The sequence below is a fragment of the Oncorhynchus kisutch genome, linkage group LG17 (assembly GCF_002021735.2).
Source record: "Oncorhynchus kisutch isolate 150728-3 linkage group LG17, Okis_V2, whole genome shotgun sequence".
Lineage (NCBI taxonomy): Eukaryota > Metazoa > Chordata > Actinopteri > Salmoniformes > Salmonidae > Oncorhynchus > Oncorhynchus kisutch.
Window position 1 is genome coordinate 50548245 of NC_034190.2, and position 18371 is coordinate 50566615.

General features: G+C 46.4%; 2 protein-coding genes across 2 annotated transcripts in view; both read right to left on the reverse strand.

The window, feature by feature from the left end:
• Nucleotides 1–1967: 1967 nt before the first annotated feature.
• Nucleotides 1968–8593, reverse strand: borcs6 (BLOC-1 related complex subunit 6). Its single transcript, XM_020506081.2, has 6 exons — nucleotides 8489–8593; nucleotides 7047–7699; nucleotides 4300–4675; nucleotides 3651–3820; nucleotides 3159–3242; nucleotides 1968–2996 (listed from the first exon to the last, which is right to left on the reverse strand). Exons 2-6 carry the CDS (start codon nucleotides 7686–7688, stop codon nucleotides 2871–2873), a joined length of 1398 nt encoding a protein of 465 aa, XP_020361670.1. The 5' UTR covers nucleotides 7689–7699; nucleotides 8489–8593; the 3' UTR covers nucleotides 1968–2870.
• Nucleotides 8594–11346: 2753 nt separating this feature from the next.
• LOC109907844 (semaphorin-3ab-like) overlaps nucleotides 11347–18371 on the reverse strand; it is a 29069-nt gene continuing 22044 nt past the window's right edge. Inside the window, exons 10-17 of the mRNA XM_031794014.1 lie at nucleotides 16086–16230; nucleotides 15600–15819; nucleotides 15367–15455; nucleotides 15223–15264; nucleotides 14738–14895; nucleotides 14358–14419; nucleotides 13599–13741; nucleotides 11347–13501 (exon numbers count right to left, since the gene is read on the reverse strand). Of these exons, the coding sequence (XP_031649874.1) occupies nucleotides 13040–13501; nucleotides 13599–13741; nucleotides 14358–14419; nucleotides 14738–14895; nucleotides 15223–15264; nucleotides 15367–15455; nucleotides 15600–15819; nucleotides 16086–16230 (1321 nt within the window). The 3' untranslated portion in view covers nucleotides 11347–13039. The remainder of the gene's footprint in view (nucleotides 13502–13598; nucleotides 13742–14357; nucleotides 14420–14737; nucleotides 14896–15222; nucleotides 15265–15366; nucleotides 15456–15599; nucleotides 15820–16085; nucleotides 16231–18371) is intronic.

Genomic DNA, 18371 nt, shown 5'->3' on the forward strand with positions numbered 1-18371 from the left:
CCGCGTCAGCCTAGATCTCCAGTCCCGCGTCAGCCTAGATCTCCAGTCCCGCGTCAGCCTAGATCTCCAGTCCCGCGTCAGCCTAGATCTCCAGTCCCGCATCCGTCTAGATTTTCTGCGTCAGCCTAGATCTCCAGTCCTGCATCAGCCTAGATCTCCAGTCCTGCGTCAGCCTAGATCTCCAGTCCTGCGTCAGCCTAGATCTCCAGTCCCGCATCCGTCTAGATTTCCTGCATCAGCCTAGATGTCCAGTCCTGCATCAGCCTAGATCTCCAGTCCTGCGTCAGCCTAGATCTCCAGTCCTGCATCAGCCTAGATATCCAGTCCTGCGTCAGCCTAGATCTCCAGTCCTGCATCAGTCTAGATGTCCTGTATCTATACACTCATGTCATCAAAACCACATCCAGGAACAAAACAGACAGCTATTCTTTGCAGCTCATGTAAATTTATTGTGTTAATCTTCTGAAAATATACACTCAGGACGAAGGGTAGCTCAATTATTTCTTTGTTACAGAAAGATATGTACAGAGGTGCTTTTGATTGTACAGAGATGAAGAGCAGTTAGAGGAGGCCATCTCTCCCTCCCCAGGCAAACATGTGCCACCCCCAAAGTGCCACCCCCACCCCCAAAGTGCCACCCCCATTCCAGTGCCTTCAGAAAGTATTCAGACCCCATTACTTTTGCCACATTTTGTTGTCTTAATCTAAAATGGATTACATAAATATAAATCCTCAGCAATCTACACACAATATCCCATAATGACAAAACAGAAATACCATATTTACATAAGTATTCTCACCCTTTTCTATGAGACTCGAAATTGAGCTCAGGTGCATCCTGTTTTCATTGATCATCCTTGAGTCCACCTGTGGTTAATTCAATTGATTGGACGTGATTTGGAAAGGCACACACCTGTCTATATAAGGTCCCACAGTTGACTGTGCACGTCAGAGCAAAAACCAATTCCTTCGACCTCATGGCATGTCCGTAGAGCTCCGAGACAGGATTGTGTCGAGGCACAGATCTGGGGAAGGGTACCAACACATTTCTGCAGCAAAGAAGATCCCGCAAGAACACAGTGGCCTCCATCATTCTTAAATGGAAGAATTGTGGAACCACCAAGACTCTTCCTAGAGCTAGCCACCCAGCCAAACTGAGCAATCAGGAGAGAAAGGCCTTGGTCAGGGACGTGACCAAAAAACCAATAGCCACTGACAGAGCTCTAGAGTTCCTCCATGGAGATGGGAGAACCTTCCAGAAGGACAATCATCTCTGCAGCACTCCACCAATCAGGCCTTTGTGGTAGTGGCCAGACGGAAGCCTCTCCTCAGTAAAAAAACACATGACAGGTCTGATGAAAACAAGATTGAACTCTTTGGGCTGAATGCCAAGCGTCACGTCTGGAGGAAACCTGGCACCATCCCTACGGTGAAGCATGGTGGTGGCAGCATTATGCTGTGGGGATGTTTTTCAGCGGCAGGGACTAAGAGACTAGTCAGGATCAAGGCAAAGATGAACGGAGCAAAGTACAGAAGTGATCCTAAATGAAAACCTGCTCCAGAGCGCTCAGAACCTCACACTCGGGGTGAAGGTTCACCTTCCAGCAGGACAACGACCCTAAGCACACAATCAAGACAACGCATGAGTGGCCTCCAGACATTTCTCAATGTCTTTGAGTGGCCCAGGCAGAGCCGGGACTTGAACCCGATCGAACATCTCTGTAGAGACCTGAAAATAGTGGTGCAGCAACTCTCCCCATCCAACCTGACAGAGCTTGAGAGGATCTGCAGAGAAGAATGGGAGAAACTCACCAAATACAGGTGTGCCAAGCTTGTAGCGTTATACTCAAGAAGACCCAACGCTGTAATCGCTGCCAAAGGTGCTTCAATTTAATTTTTTTAATTAGAAAGAAATTCTAAAAACCTGTTTTTGCTTTGTCATTATGGGGTATTGTGTGTAGATTGATGCGGAGAAAAAAATATTTCATCAATTCTAGAATAAGGCTGTAACGTAACAAAGTGTGGGAAAAGTCAAGGGGTCTGAATACTTTCCGAAGGCACTGTAAATCCAGTGTGAGGGTGCTGCCTTCTCGTCTAGGTGGGGCTTCAGCAGATCTGATGACATCTGGTAGCATTCAAGTCCTTCACGGTACAAGCCAGTAACGGCACGCTACATGTAACGGCTGTCCACAACCTCCCACCATGGCAAACACTATTTAGGCAAAATAGATATGTTCGATATCAAGAACAGGCCTACCTACTTAGTACCTACCTACCAGCCAACCTGTAAAATGACAGAAGGTACCACAGTCTCCTAAAGCGCAACATATTATCTCGGGATCAGAGAGCCCCGCCGTGAATGGCTTTCGGTTGGTAACAGGTACGTAACATGACATCTGGAGGGACTGCCATTTATACGACATAAGTACTCCCACACCCTCACCTGTGTCTCGTCTCACTAGGTTAAGCAACCTACCTAAGAAGTGACTAACATCTAAACCATCTCATCTGTTCCTGATGCTCACTCTCCATACGAGAGAGAGAGTGCCCCCGTGTGGGCAGCAGCAGTTAGTACAATCTGATCCAGGTGGGTCGGACAGCAATAAGAGAAGCATCAAGTGCTCCGTTTCCTTCAAGTTCTGTCAGGGGGAGGGGCTCCTAGCCGAGCGAGTGGGGGAGGGGTTTGAAGCATGACGTCTACATGGGGAGAGGTGAGGTGAGGGGGAGGAGCGGATCATCCATGAAGCTAGCATGATTAGTAGCAGTGATTCCAGGAGGGCGGTATGGAGGGAGGGGGGTCGTTAGGTTAGAAAAGGGTCTGCAGTGGAAGAGGATCTCTGGGGGAGGAGTTTCCACGGGGGGGAGAGGGGCTACTTGCAGATGGCCTCAAGGGCATCCAGGGTGCGCTTGATGTCCCGGATCTGGGCGGCCAGAGTGTGGATGGGCTGCATAGAGCGGTCCAGCTCCTCACAGCGCGCCATCAGTGTGTACATTCCCTACGAACACACACACACACACACACACACACACACACACACACACACACACACAACAAAAATCAGGACATTATACTTATGATGAGAAGCATCTGTGACTGTCGATCAGTATTCACTGCTCATCCTTCCCTTCATGTCTGGCCAAGCGATCTGTTCTCTCACCTTTATGCTCATGTCCACAGACTCCCCCAGGCTGTCCACAGAGTCTCTATAGGTCTGGATGTAGCCCACACTCAGCGCTGTCATCTGGACACACACAGATAAAGACATACAGTATATCGCAGACACTAATTCTGGGCAACATACAATTAGAGCATTACTAAAAGGACAGAAGGGAGATCAGAAGTATTTGAGTGAGTGTGTGTGTGTGAATCAATAAATGAATTACATTTTATTTGCGTGTCACAATTGCCAGCTGGCAACCCATCAATTGCGGGATTAATTGACACACAAACAAACATTACATTGATTCACAGTGATAATTCTTCAGACGTCGGGGGCAGCGCATAAAGAATGGACAATTAATCAATAGATAATAGTAGACAAGGTTATCCAAGCAATAAATAACCCTAGAGCAGTACAAATGTAATACAGAACTAAATACAGAAACGTGTGTGTGTGTGTGTGTGGTGTGAACAAACTGCGCTCACGTACGTTCTGGATGGTTCCGTTGAGGCTGCGCATCATTAGCTCCACACTGTGGGCGACTTCCTCTGTGTGTCTCTGCAGGTCCACCAAGACAGCAGGGTCGATGGGAGGGATGTCAACCGGCCGCCGCGACGACGACCCACGACCTCTACTGCTGATGGAACCCGAGCAGTCCGCTGGACACAGACAGAGAAGACACATGCACGCACACAGACCGGAGATTACGTTAACCGACAGTCTGCAAAGCAAACCAAATCATCCTCCCTCATCCAAACCGCTGTGTGAGTCCTTCCACCCTTCCTGCGGGTGCTAATCTAATCACTAGAGGAGAGGGGAAGGGTGGATTGATTCGATTTGGAACTCGGCCTTCAACTGCAACTTCAAAACACTGATGTATCACTGAAATAACACCAGAAAAGGCATTTTGTGGATTAGCATTTCACTGATCACCAGGGTCGTATTCTGGCTCACTGTTAGCAAAACGTTTTTCAACAGAAAACAGAAATGTCTTACTAAACAAGTTCAGATGGTCTTCCTGTTTCAGTCCTTTTAATCTTTTTTAAAAATTCAAAATTCTGTTTGGTACCTAATGAATACGACCCTGGTGACTAATTAGCCAATCCCCCATCCCGGGCCACGCGGTGCTGGTACTCACAGTCGCAGTCACAGTCCAGGCTGGGCTTTGAGCTCATCTTGATCTTCTGCTCCAGGTTGCGGCAGATGAAGTGGGTCAGGTCCCCGTCGTGGCTGACTGTTCCCTCCAGCTCCAGGGCAGAGGAGATGGTGGCCCTGCGGCCCTCTGGCTGGCCCCCCCGACCCCCACCCCGGGCCCCTCCGATGCATGCCTGGCTGATCTCGTCCAGGCTCTTGCTGTCCTGCATGCCCCGGACGATGCGCTCCCGCTCTGGGACGTTCCGCACGCGCACCTGGGCCATGACGTGGGGCGGACAAGGGCTGTTGCCTGACGACTCCCCCCCCTTGGCTGGGACAGAGCTGGGGCTGGGAGCTGCTGCCGAGGGCTCCTCTGTAAGCTGACGGGAAGTGGCAGTCTTACACATATGACAATCCTCAAGATCCTCCGGACATATGAATATGCTGCACTGCTCAATGGATTCAAAATACACTTTGTTGATAACTACTTTATCTGGGGAAAATGTACTTGCTACGATTGTGATATATTGTCTCATCCAGCTATCATAAGATGAATGCACTAATTGTAAGTTGCCCTGGCTGGCTTCTCCGTTTTTCGGCAGGACAGAGCAGATACGTCTGGTAAGACGAGGGGTGGGGGTGTGTGTCTATTTGTCAATAACTGCTGGTGTGCGATGTCTAATATTAAACAAGTTTTGAGTTATTGCTTGCCTGAGGTAGAATACCTCATGATAAGCTGTAGACCACACTATCTATATTATTCATAGCAGTCTATTTACCACCACAAACTGATGACGGCACTAAGACTGCACTCAACGAGTTGTAAAAAGGACATAAGCAAACAAGAAAATGCTCCATTTGGCAAAGCTGACATAACTCTATCCTCCTGATTCCTGCTTACAAGCAAAAACTAAAGCAGGAAGTACCAGTGACTCGTTCAATACAGAAGTGGTCAGATGACACAGATGCAACGCTACAGGACTGTTTTGCTAGCACAGACTGGAATATGTTCCCGGGATTCATCCAATGGCATTGAGTATACCACCTCAGTCATTAGCTGCATCAATAAGTGCATTGACGACATCGTGGAATAATGTGTCCCTGAACAAAGGAGGGGAGGGGTTAAAATCAAAAGTAACAGTCAGTATCTGGTGTGGCCACCAGCTGCAGTAGATACTGCAGTGCATCTCCTCCTCGTGGACTGCACCAGATTTGCCAGTTCTTGCTGTGAGATGTTACCCCACTCTTCCACCAAGGCACCTGCAAGATCCCAGACATGTCGGGGGGGCTCTAGCCCTCACCCTCTGATCCAACAGGTCCCAGACGTACTCAATGGGATTGAGATCTGGGCTCTTCACTGGCCATGGCAGAACACTGACATTCCTGTCTTGCAGGAAATCACGCACAGAACAAGCAATATGGTTGGTGGCATTGTCATGTTGGAGGGTAATGTCAGGATGAGCCTGCAGGAAGGGTACCACATGAGGGAGGAGGATGTCTTCCCTGTAACGCACAGTGTTGAGATTGCCTGTAATGATAACACGCTCAGTCCGATGATGCTGTGACACACCACCTCAGACCATGACGGACCTTCCACCTCCAAATTGATCCCGCTCCAGAGTACAGGCCTCGGTGTAATGATCATTCCTTCGATGATAAATGCGAATCCGACCATCACCCCTGATGAGACAAACCTGCAACTTGTCAGTGAAGAGCACTTTTTGACAGTTATGTCTGGTCCAGCGACGGTGGGTTTGTGCCCATAGGTGACGTTGTTGCCGGTGATATCTGGTGAGGACCTGCCTTACAACAGGCCTACAAGCCCGCAGTCCAGCCTCTCTCAGCCTATTGCGGACAGTCTAAGCAGTGGAGGGAGGGATTGTTGCCATCCTGTTCCTGTCCCGCAGGTGTGATGTTCGGATGTACCGATCCTGTGCAGGTGTTGTTACACGTGGTCTGCCACTGCGAGGACGATCAGCTGTCCGCCCTGTCTCCCTGTAGCGCTGTCTTAGACGTCCATACTGGGCATGGCAATTTATTACCCGGGCCACATCTGCAGTCCTCATGCCTCTTTGCAGCATGCCTAAGGCACGTTCACGCAGGTGAGCAGGGACCCTGGGCATCTTTCTTTCTGTGTTTTTCAGAGTCAATAGAAAGGCCTTTAGTGTCCTAAGTTTTCATAACTGTGAGCTTAATTGCCTACCGTCTGTAAGCTGTTCGTGTCTTAACGACCGTTCAACAGGTGCATGTTCATTGAACAAGCATTGGAAACTGTGCTTTAAACCCTTTTACAATGAAGATCTGTGAAGTTATTTGGATTTTTACAAATGATCTTTGTAAGACAGGGTCCTGAAAAAGGGACATTTCTTTTTTTTGCTGAGTTTATATGGATAGTCACTCTACAAATTACCTTGACTAACCTGTACCGGTAACCCCGTTATAAAGCCTCGTTATTGTTACGTACATTTGTGTTACCTTTTGATTAATGCATTTTTTAAAAAACTTTTGTTTATTTAGTAAATATTTTATTCACTATTTCTTGAACTGCATTGTTGGTTAATGGCTTGTAAGTAAGCATTTCACGGTAAAGTTTACCCCTGTTGTATTCGGCATATGTGACAAATACAAATGAGATGCGTGTCTGCTAAATGACTCGTATGTAATTAAGTACTATTCTTGAGCTGTTGGCTCTGGCACTTTAACATGAACAATTATGTACAGGAGCAGTAGCAGTCAGTATGGCAAACTCACCTCAGCTGAGACTTCAGCCTGTGTGTTTCCTGCATGCTGCTCCTTGCCATCCTTTTCACACTCCTCCTCTTCCACCTCCACCTCCTTTTCCTCCTCTGTTTCTACAGCACAGAAGCTAGAAGGCTGTGTGTGCTTTGTCTCGGACTGCTTTTTAGCTGCACTGTGAGTGTCCCCCACTGGGGCTGTGTCTTTGGATGGAGTGCCTGTGTGCTGCAAGTCTCCAGACAGAGTCTCGTTTAGGGGCATACTTGTTTGGGAGGGTCCAGTGAGGGACATGTCTTTGGGGGGCTCGTGTGGGTCTGGCTCTGTGTCTGCTGTGCATGTGGCAAGGGGGAGGGAGGGATGGGCTGGGAACATGTCGCTGTGTTGCTGTGTGTCTGAATGGGTTGTGGAGTTGTGAGAAGTGTCTATGGGGTTTTCTTGTCCATCGCATGCGCTCTCCCCATCCACACAGTTCTCAGTCTCATCAAGGGATCCCTGCCCAGGACAGGGCACCCTACCCCCAAACTTCAGGAGCTGTGCAGGGGTATTAGGGGCGTGGGTGTACGGGCCATTCACATTACAGGATCCAGGGGAGCCTGGTGTATCCACCCCATTGGCTGCTTCCGGCACATCTGTGCCAATCACAGGGAAGAGGCTCATCCCTCCACCTGCTGCATAAAATACATGTCAGATAACAACTGACACACTCTTCTCCCTATGCATACAACTGGGTCTGACTCTACAAATCAACTTGCTCACCCTGGGCTCCAGTTGTTCTTTGTTAGTGGGGTTTGCATCCTTTTTGCTTTTAAGAGGGGTTGGGAGAAAGACTTCAGAATTTTGTGTGATATGTTTTTTGTACCTGGTTGGATAGCACATCTCTTGCTGGTAATCTAGCCAGTTTACAAGCATACATCGATAGACCCACCAAATTGAACTGTCACCAATACAACTTTGCAGCTCAATCCAACAAACACAAGAAAACAATAATGATCAAAGGTCGAGTGACTGTACAATACGCGATATAAGAATATCTTTAACCACCAACAGCGCCTGTGTTTATATGACGTAAGTTAGCTAGCTACAGTAGCTGGCTATCAGTGTGACTAGTAACACCTAGCTAGGAGCAGGAAACAGTAAAACTATTAGCAGTTAGTACCATCTGACTAACGATGTATAAATAATAAATTACGGTCCCAACATCTAGCAAGCAAGTTGACATATTGCTGTCATTATCAGACATAAGCTTGCAATCAGTCACATGACGTTAGCTCGCAGTCTAGCTAGCTGTCGATGCTAGCAAGCAGGCCTCTGAATTTTAACATGTTTTAAGTTCCCTTTTTATTCCGTATCAAGAGTAACCACCTGGCAATGAGTGATAGGACTTATTTCGATTTCTTACTTTCAGAAAAGTAAAATATTTGCCCGTTTTTAGCATAACCAAATAAATGAACACTTACCACTGTTGTTCTTTCCTGGAGATGTAAGTCAAGCAGGAAGCTGGGTCGAGTCCACTCTGTAAATTCTTCCATACAACCTGTAGTAGAAAACGCAATAGTTCCGCATAATGATGGATCAAATTATAGGCATAACTCATCACAGTAAATGTCTCACATGATGATAATATGCAGTAGTAAGATGTTTTGTTTTATATCTATAATTCAAACCAATAATAATTGTAATTACTAAAGAATTTCTGAATTAAGTTGTATTTAATTGAATTCAATCAAGCAGAGTAAATCATGCCTGTGTACTTAGGGACAGATTGAACTTTACTAGGGAGGGGTTGTGTGTTTTGCTTTGGGAGGGTTGTGTTTTTTGGGGGGTGGCACAGGGGACGGTAGGCCTTTTCCCCCTTGCTCTTATGCTCACATTTATATTCGCTCTTATGCTTTTCCAACAGTCTTGAAAGAGTTACCCCATATGCTGAGCACTTCAAAGTCTTCAAAGTAGCCACCCTTTGCCTTCATAACAGCTTTGCACACTCTTGGCACTCTCTCAACCAGCTTCACCTGGAATGCTTTTCCAACAGTCTTGAAGGAGTTCTCACATATGCTGAGTACTTTTCCTTCACTCTGCAGTCCAACTCATCCCAAACCATCTCAATTTGGTTGAGGTTGGGTGATTTGTGAAGGCTAGGTCATCTGATGCAGCACTCCATCACTCTCCTTCTTGGTCAAATAGCCCTTACACAGCAAGGAGGGGTGTTTTGGGTCATTGTCCTGTTGAAAAACAAATGACAGTCCCACTAAGCACAAACCAGATGGGATGGCGTATTGATGCAGAATGCTGTGGTAGCCATGCTGGTTAAGTGTGCCTTGAATTCTAAATAAATCACAGACAGTGTCACCAGCAAAGCACACCACACCATCACACCTACTCCTCCATGATTCACAGTAGGAACCACACATGCAGAGATTATCTCACATACTCCGCATCTCACAAAGACACGGTGGTTGGAACCAAAAATCTCACATTTGGACTCATCAGATCAAAGATTTCCACCGGTCAAATGTCCATTGCTTGTGTTTCTTGGCCCAAGCAAGTCTCTTCTTTTTATTGGTGTCTTTCAGTAGTGGTTTCTTTGCAGCAATTCGACCATGAAGGCCTGATTCATGCAGTCTCCTCTGAACAGTTGATGTTGAGATGTGCACGTTACTTGAACTCTGTGAAGAATTTATTTGGGCTGCAATTTGGCAGTCCTCATGAGAGCAAGTTTCATCACCCCTCATCACTGTCAAACGCTCCCTAAAACACTTCAGCGAGCAGGCCTTTCTAATCGACCTGGCCCGCGTATCCTGGAAGGATATTGACCTCATTCCGTCAGTATAGGATACCTGGTTATTCTTTAAAAGTGCTTTCCGCACCATCTTAAAGAAGCATGCCCCATTCAATTTTTTTTTAACCAGGAACAGATATAGCCCTTGGTTCACTCCAGACCTGACTGCCCTTGACCATCACAAAAACATCCCGTGGCGTACTGCATTAGCGTTGAATAGCCCCCGGGTTATGCAACTTTTCAGGGAAGTTAGGAACCAATATACACAGGCAGTTAGGAAAGCAACGGCTAGCTTTTTCAAACAGAAATTTGCATCCTGTAGGACAAACTCCAAAAGTTCTGGGACACTGTAAAGTCCATGGATAATAAGAGCACCTCCTCCCAGCTGCCCACTGCACTGAGGCTAGGAAACACTGTCACCACCGATAAATCCACGATAATTGAGAATTTCAATAAGCAGTTTTCCACGGCTGGCCATGCTTTCTACCTGGCTTCCTCTACACCGGGCAACAGCCCTGCACCCCCAACAGCAACTTGCCCAAGCTTCCCCCATTTCTCCTTCACCCAAATCCAGATAGCTGATGTTCTGAAAGAGTTGCAAAATCTGGACCCCTACAAATCAGCTGGGCTAGACAATCTGGACCCTCTCTTTCTAAAATTATCTACTGCAATTGTTGCAACCCCAATTACTAGCTTGTTCAACCTCTCTTTTGTATCGTCTGAGACCCCCAAAGATTGGAAAGCTGCCATATTCATCGATCTGGCCAAGGCCTTCGACTCTGTCAATCTCCACATTCTTATCAGCAGACTCAACAGCCTTGGTTTCTCAAACAACTGCCTCGCCTGGTTCACCAACTACTTCTCAGACAGAGTTCAGTGTGTCAAATCGGAGGGCCTGTTGTCCGGACCTTTGGCAGTCTCTATGGGGGTGCCACAGGGTTCAATTCTCGGGAACACTCTTTTCTCTGTGTAAATCAATGATGTCTCTCCCGCAGCAAGAGCGACATCATTACTAATTCTATGAGGGAGAGGGTGTTCTATTTATTTTGAAGTGCAAGGGGAGGGTCATGTGAAAATATTTGTAACTTTGGAGGGGGTGGGGGGGTGGGGGGGGGGGAGCATTATTTATTTTGAGTTGAACCAGCCCTCAGTAAATTTGATCTGTCCCCTATGAGCTTTGATTCAGTGGCTGCACCTGTACCCGAGTTCTCCATGTACTTACCTCTCTTCCCCACAGATGGAGACAGAGACCATTGCCCTTCACTTCTGATGCCACAGAGCTTTTTGCCACAGGGCCAAGAGTGTCAGCTGTGCTGTGAGAGCCCCACCCATGCCCTTCTCTGCTACAATCTTGTGATGTTCAAGATGGGAGAAACATAGCAGATACGCATACACTATCCCTGGGGATATCTGTCTGCACAGCTATCACCTTAAGCTACAAGCGCTAACTCGTAGGGCCCAAGGACTCTCAGGTAATTCTTCTCACAAAAGGTATTTGTTTTCTATGTGTTCAAATACTGAGCCAACAGCCAACATTGTAAATTGTACGTTAATTTGTTTATTTGTTTAGAGGACACCAGTACCGAGGCAAACACACAACAATATACATACCATATGTTTAAACGCTATCTCACTATCATTTAGATGAAGTCCTAGTTGGACTTGAGGAGACCTGAAGGTCCTGAAACATGTTATGTTCTCTGCTACTCCGGAGAGAGCAGCTTACAGAAGGCAAACGTTCAGTCAAATCTGAACCATGGTGATTGAGATCTCACCTTCACATAACCACCTCTCCCTCCATCCCAACGGCATTATGCACTGAGCATGTTTGTATGTGCGGTTTCCTTTTTTTTCAGTTCAGACCCGACAGGATATCCTGTTTGTCAGAACCACTTGGCTATTTCAATGTTTCTATTTACTCATTTAATGTTTGCGTTGTTTTTTTTTTTATGTCGAATGAATTATTTTAAAATTGGAAGATATTGGATGAGGAAATGTGGGTTGTTTGACAATGGATTACATCTTCTAGATCTATCATGTTTCCACACGTTGTGTTAGTGTGGGTGTGCGTATCCATGTGTGCGTCTTATTGATGATGGACAAGCTTCCTATGCCACAAAAAAAGGGGAAAGTAAGAAAACATACTGGCAAAATGGTGTATCTACACTGTGTGTCTCCTTAACTTGGGAGAGATCAATTGAAAACATTTTATTTCCATTCGCAAAGAAATATTGGCACAGAGACGTAAATATAGGCTACAGAGTGAAATACAAAAGCGCATATAATGAATGAGGGAAAGATCTGAACAAGGTCTTTGAGGAAAGCATAAACATTACATGTTTCATTTCAAAATACTTTCTTTATGGATTCCATCATACTTTATGGTAGGGAATAAAACACACACACACACACTAACGAGGACCTTGCTCAGTATTGGTTCCGTCTTTTATGTGGTAAAAGAAGTCTGGCCACATTTAAAAGGCCTCTCTGCATTTATGCAGCTGCTCCAGAGCTCGAAACGAACGTTTATTTTTCTACAGCATTAAAAGTGCTTTAGCTTTGCTGCATTTAATTTTGGCAGATTTGCTGGTTTGACTCGGAGTTTCCCCTTTTCATTTCTCTGTGCGCTAATGTCAAACACACCCGGCATCAACGAGGCCAGTTGTGAGGAGTCAAGCTTGAGTTGAAAGCCTAATGAACACCACAGAGCTTTTACTAAATACAACTGACCTCATACAACTACTGAAACTAACCGTTTGATTCAAAACAGAAATAAATATGACACAAAGTTAAATAAGGAAAATGTAGCTTTTTTTCATATTTTTTTTTTTTTTTACATCAAAGACAAATCACACATTGTTTACCTCGAAGACACTTATGTCTCTCTCACATGCTTGTGTCCTTTTGACTCCCTCTCTGTCTTTCATTAGGACAGATCCTAGCTTCACCTTCAGGGCCTTTTTCCCCTGTCTTATGAGACACCACATTCTTCCAGGGTCCTCTTCACGCCTTAATATATTCTCTACCAGTCTCTTGGACATGCTGTACATCCTTCATCCAACACGCTACGCAACCACATTCACACTTCTGAGTCCGGCCCACGCCGAGCCTCCTATGTCCCCATTCTACATGAATATGAGTTTTTGTAAATGTGTATGTGTGTGTTTGTGAGAGTGAGACAGTGTTTGAGAGCGTAAAGTCAGGAGAAAGCACATTGTACGCAGTGGAGCATCTAAGAGCTTCGCGGAGACCTCTGCTTGGGTTTGCTCCTGCTCTTCCTCCCGCCTCCTCTTCCTCCTCCTCCTCCACCTCCTCCACCTCCATGTTTGTGCCTCTCGCCCCTGGGGCCATCCCCTGTCTTGTGGTCACTGTCCTTGGTCTGATCCTGGCCGCGGTTGCGTCGTCGCCGGAAGCCCAGCCTCTGACAGTGCTGCTCCAGGCTGCTGGGGTGGATGAGGGCCATGACGTCCTGGTACCAGGGTTGGGAGGCGTCTGGGCTGGAGTTGGGGTTGCGGTTGCTGGTGGACCAGGAGAGGGCACGGGAGGGGCTCCACACACTCAGATGCACAGTGACGGCGGTCCAGTGGAAGCCGTGCTCCTCCAGTTGACAGTGGTACACACCAGAGTGACCCGTCTCGGCCCGACTGATCAGAACACCTCTCTCTGTCACCACCAGCTGCTCTCCCGACTGCAACTGCAACACAGAGAGGAGTGTGAGTGTTTAGACCTGTGTGGGTATGTGTGTATATGTGTGTGTGCACGCGTGTAATTGCCTGTGTGTCAGTATGTACCTGATTCAGCTCAGGGCTGTTCTCTCCTGCCTGTTTGTACCAGGTCACGGCCGCATGTCTGGATTTGGGCAGGCACTCCAGGTATGTGCTGTTACCCTCTGCAACCATCATCATCCTCTGTTCTGCTTCCACCTGCAGACCGGCTGAATAGAGACAGAGAAAAATGTCACAATGTCTGCTCTATACTGAGTATACAAAACATGCTCTTTCCATGACATAGACTGACCAGGTGAATCCAGGTGAAAGCTATGATCCCGTATTGATGTCACTTGTTATATCCACTTCAGTCAGTGTAGATGAAGGGGAGGAGACAGGTTAAATAATGATTTTTAAGCCTTGCGACAATTGAGACATGACTTGTGTGTGTGCGTGTGCCATAAGGAGGGTGAATAATAAAATAAGTGCCTTTGAACGGGGTATGGAAGTAGGTGCCAGGCGCACCGGTTTGTGTCAAGAACTGCAAAGCTGTTGGGTTTTTCACGCTCAACAGTTTCCCGTGTGTATCAAGAATGGTCCACCACCCAAAGGACATCCAGCCAACTTGACACAACTGTGGGAAGCATTGAGCCAGCATCCCTGTGGAACGCTTTCGACACCTTGTAGCCCATGTCCCAACCAATTAAGGCTATTCTGAGGGCAAAATGAGGGGGGCAACTCAATATTAGGAAGGTGTTCCTAATGTTTGGTGTACTCATTGTATATAGAAACCTAAGCTAGTGTGTGTCTGTGAGAGTGAGGCTCTTGACAGTTCCTCCTCACCTCCTTGTATGACACACTGGGTCAGGGGATCCTCCTCATCACCAACCTGACGAGCGTTCCTCCTTCAGAGGGAGAAAAAAAAAAAGACATCATGTTAGATAAGAGTACGTACTAAATGTGAGTATTCATGTTCACATGCCTATGTGGCTATGAGTAGGGCAGGCTTATAGCTACATGTGTCGGATGAGTGAGTGCTGGGTACATGAACGGAAGCTGGCATGTCATAGACTTAAAAAATAAAATAACTTTGGTTTTCACTCCATTTAAACTTCATGTTTAGTTTATAACGTCATGTCTAGTAATATAACTGTGGGAAGTGCTAGGTAAACAATGTGGGTGTTGGCTCATAAATGGGTTAAGTGTGAGCTGAGCGGGCCCACCTGCGTGCGATGGGCATGAAGGGGCTGCAGGCGTGTCCATCCCAGGTGCAGTAGGGATCTCTGGCCAGGCAGCACTCAGCGCAGGCCTGGCCGTACAACTCACACTGGAACAGAGCCAACTGGGCCACACCCTCTGCAGAACCCACAAACAGCCACTGCTGTAGCCCCGCACGCACGCACAAAGAAAACAGAGAAGAAAGACATTCAGATCATTCCAACGTGGCTCAGAGAGCAGCAGCCACAACCATCAGTTGTTTCAGGAATTCATGCCTTCGCTGATTCACACTTTCAATGTTCATATAAGAGTGAGACTGACTGCTACAGAGCATGTTGACTGGTGTGTATGTAGATTCCCTATCTCAGTGTGAGCCAGGCCTCATCCTCGGCGGTTACCATAGCAACTGGGGATGAAGCTCTCCTTGTAGATATAAGGTGGAGAGATGACTGTGTGTGTGTGGGGGGGGGGGGGGGGGGGTCATTATTACCTTTTTCTTGGACAGTGTCATGGTCGTCACAGGTGACTTGTGCTGTGGGGGGAGAGGGGAAAATATGTTAGAGTAAAACCGAGGGCAGAAGACACAACAGATATGCCCAAAAAAGGATTAAAAGGTAAGGATACAGCGTTGTACCTGGAAGACCTGCAGCTGCTCCAGGGTGACCTCCTGGGGGACACCGTGTTCTTTAGGGAGGTGGATAGACTTCAGCACCTGGCCGGAGTCTGCAACACAGAGGACACTCCTGCTTGTAATGTACTCAAACACACACACGCGCACACACACACACACGCAAGCACATACACACACACGCAAGCACATACACACACACACATACCCTCACAAAACCTCTTCCCGCACACACACACCTGTGCCGATGAACAGGACGTCATACTGTCCATCCACTGCCTCTACTCGTTCCACCAGCAGCCGGCTGAACTTGTAGTGCACTCCCACCCTGACCAACAAGGGGCGCCCTCCCAGCGGAAGCACCGCCTCCTGCAGCAGAGGGTGGGTACGGCTGAAGAAGATGACGTCATCGGGGTACTCCCGGGTAGAGCTGTAGCTACCGTATGTGCTGCTGGGACACTGGAGGGAGAGAGCGAGAGTTGTATTGGCATCAAGCATTCAAAGCCATGGATGGAGTCGGACATAATATGGTTAGAGTTGGGTTTAAGTTCAGGTTGAGAAGAAACTGGTTGGCCCATTGTACTAGAGTTGTTGTACTAGAGAGTTGTTGTTTCCTTTGAATTGGCAGAGAGCCTCGTCCTCAGTACATTTGGTATTACATGATGAATTAGAATATGGTGAGTAATGATGGACGGGGAATGACAACTCATTAGAAGGGAACTTACTGTGCCAGGTCTTGGGTAGGGGATCTTTCCTGTGTACTCGGCCCACTTGTACTGTGGTCCCTCTTTGTGGTAGAAATTTCCTTTGTATGCCCGGACCACGTCCTGCATGCGGTACACACACACCGCTGAGCCATTCAGAATGTCACTGTGGGGAAGAGAAGGTTATTGCCTGTCAATCAACTGTAAAACACAATGACACTCACACAGCCAGTCTGTTATGTGTCTGCTATCATCTGTTACTACAGACAGTACTGTCTGTTGTCTGTATGTCACACAGCAAATGATCTAGTGTTAAATCAACACTGAGAGTGTTACGTTTAACACTGGTCCAGTGTCTATTAGGGTCCACACTTTCAGTGTCAAATTAACACAGTACTTAGTGTAAATCCTTATTTGCGTATTTCCCAGTGTGCCTTTCGAGTGAATTGTAGAGTTACCACCCATGACTGTATTTGTTAGTGACAGAGACATGGTTGTTGCATTCATCCATTTTCTGTCCTGTGGCCTTCACCATGTGAGATCTTAAGTGAATCTGTTTTAATAAATGTTTTTTTATTCAAGACAATACAATACGTATTTCAAAAGGTCTTATTTTGAGGGCCAGGTTTTACCCTAATACAGTACAGTGGCCTAAAACTCCTGGTTTACAGGCCACCTCAGGCCTACAAGTCACATTATGCTGGCTTGCAAAGTGATGTGTAATTCCTATTGGAATCAAGTCAGTATTTTTATTCATCAGCAACCTGCATTCAGAATGACTGCCAGGTTGTGAAGACTAAGATATGAGACTACCTAAATCATCTAAACTGGAAAAACCATTTCAGTAACAGGTGCAATAAGTCCAAGTAACAGATTGGACTATCTTATGAAAAATGTATGTTATTTATATTGAATGCCGTACTATTAATTAATCAATCAATGTACATGCAAAAACATAGATATTGAAACGAAACAATTACAAAAAAATGAACCAGCTATGGAGCATGCTGCGAAATATGATCATTTTTCATGTGGTTTTGGTTTAACACTGGTTATTAACACCAACACTGGGCTTCTTTTACAGTAATTAGTGTTAATTTAACACTTCCATAGGTCATTTAAAACCTGAATCAACACGATAAATGTTATACTGAAAAATCAACAGTAGGTAACACCGGCCAATTTGCTGTGTGTCAGTATACTCATGGGATGTGTGTCAAAGCTTGCGTGTCTCAAACCTGATTCCGGATCAGATCAGTCTTCACTGAAGCCAATGATAATCATCAGGATAGGGATGCTCCCATACCACCATCAATCATACTACCATCCGCAGTGAAATATAGTGTCACAGATTCCATGATTCCATATTTCTAAATGCATATTTTACAAGTGAAACCCCACCCGGATACGGTCAACCCCAGAGCCCTCTCCACCACATGGCCCTTAGCCCACATGCTACCAGAGCCTGGTTTACTGGGCTATTCCCAGAACCTCCACACTAATCACACAACCAGAGAGAATGTGCCATTGCAGACAATGCACATTCTCTGTCTCTTTGTCTATCTCTCTTTCTCACACACACACACACACACACACCTCCTTGGGCCAATCAGACAATTTTGTAAATTACGGATATCTATGTCAAGACACATCATTCACCCAAGTTACATCAAAATCGGGAAAAAGGGTGTCTAAGATAGCAACATAGCCTGAAAGGCCGCTCGGCAAGGAAGAAGCCACTGCTCCAAAACTGCCATAAATAAGCCAGTCTACGGTTTGCAGCTGCACATGGGGACAAAGATCTTACTTTTTGGAGAAATGTCCTCTGGTCTGGTGAAACAAAAATAGAATTGTTTGGCCATAATGACCATCGTTATGTTTTAGGAAAAAGTGGAAGGCTTGCAAGCCGAAGAAACCATCCCAATGGTGAAGCACGGGGGTGGAAACATCATGTTGTGGGGGTGCTTTGCTGCAGGAGGGACTGGTGCACTTCACAAAATAGATGGCATCATGAGGAGGAAAATTATGTGGATATATTGAAGCAACATCTCAAGACATCAGTCAGGAAGTTAAATCTTGGTCGCAAATGGGTCTTCCAAATGGACAATGACCCCAAGCATACTTCCAAAGTTGTGGCAAACTGGCGTAAGGACAACAAAGTCAAGGTATTGGAGTGGCCATCACATAGCCCTGACCTCTATCCTATAGAACATTTGTGGGCAGAACTGAAAAAGCGTGAGTGAGCAAGGAGGTCTACAAACCTGACTCAGTTACATAAGCTCTGTCAGGAGGAATGGGACAAAATTC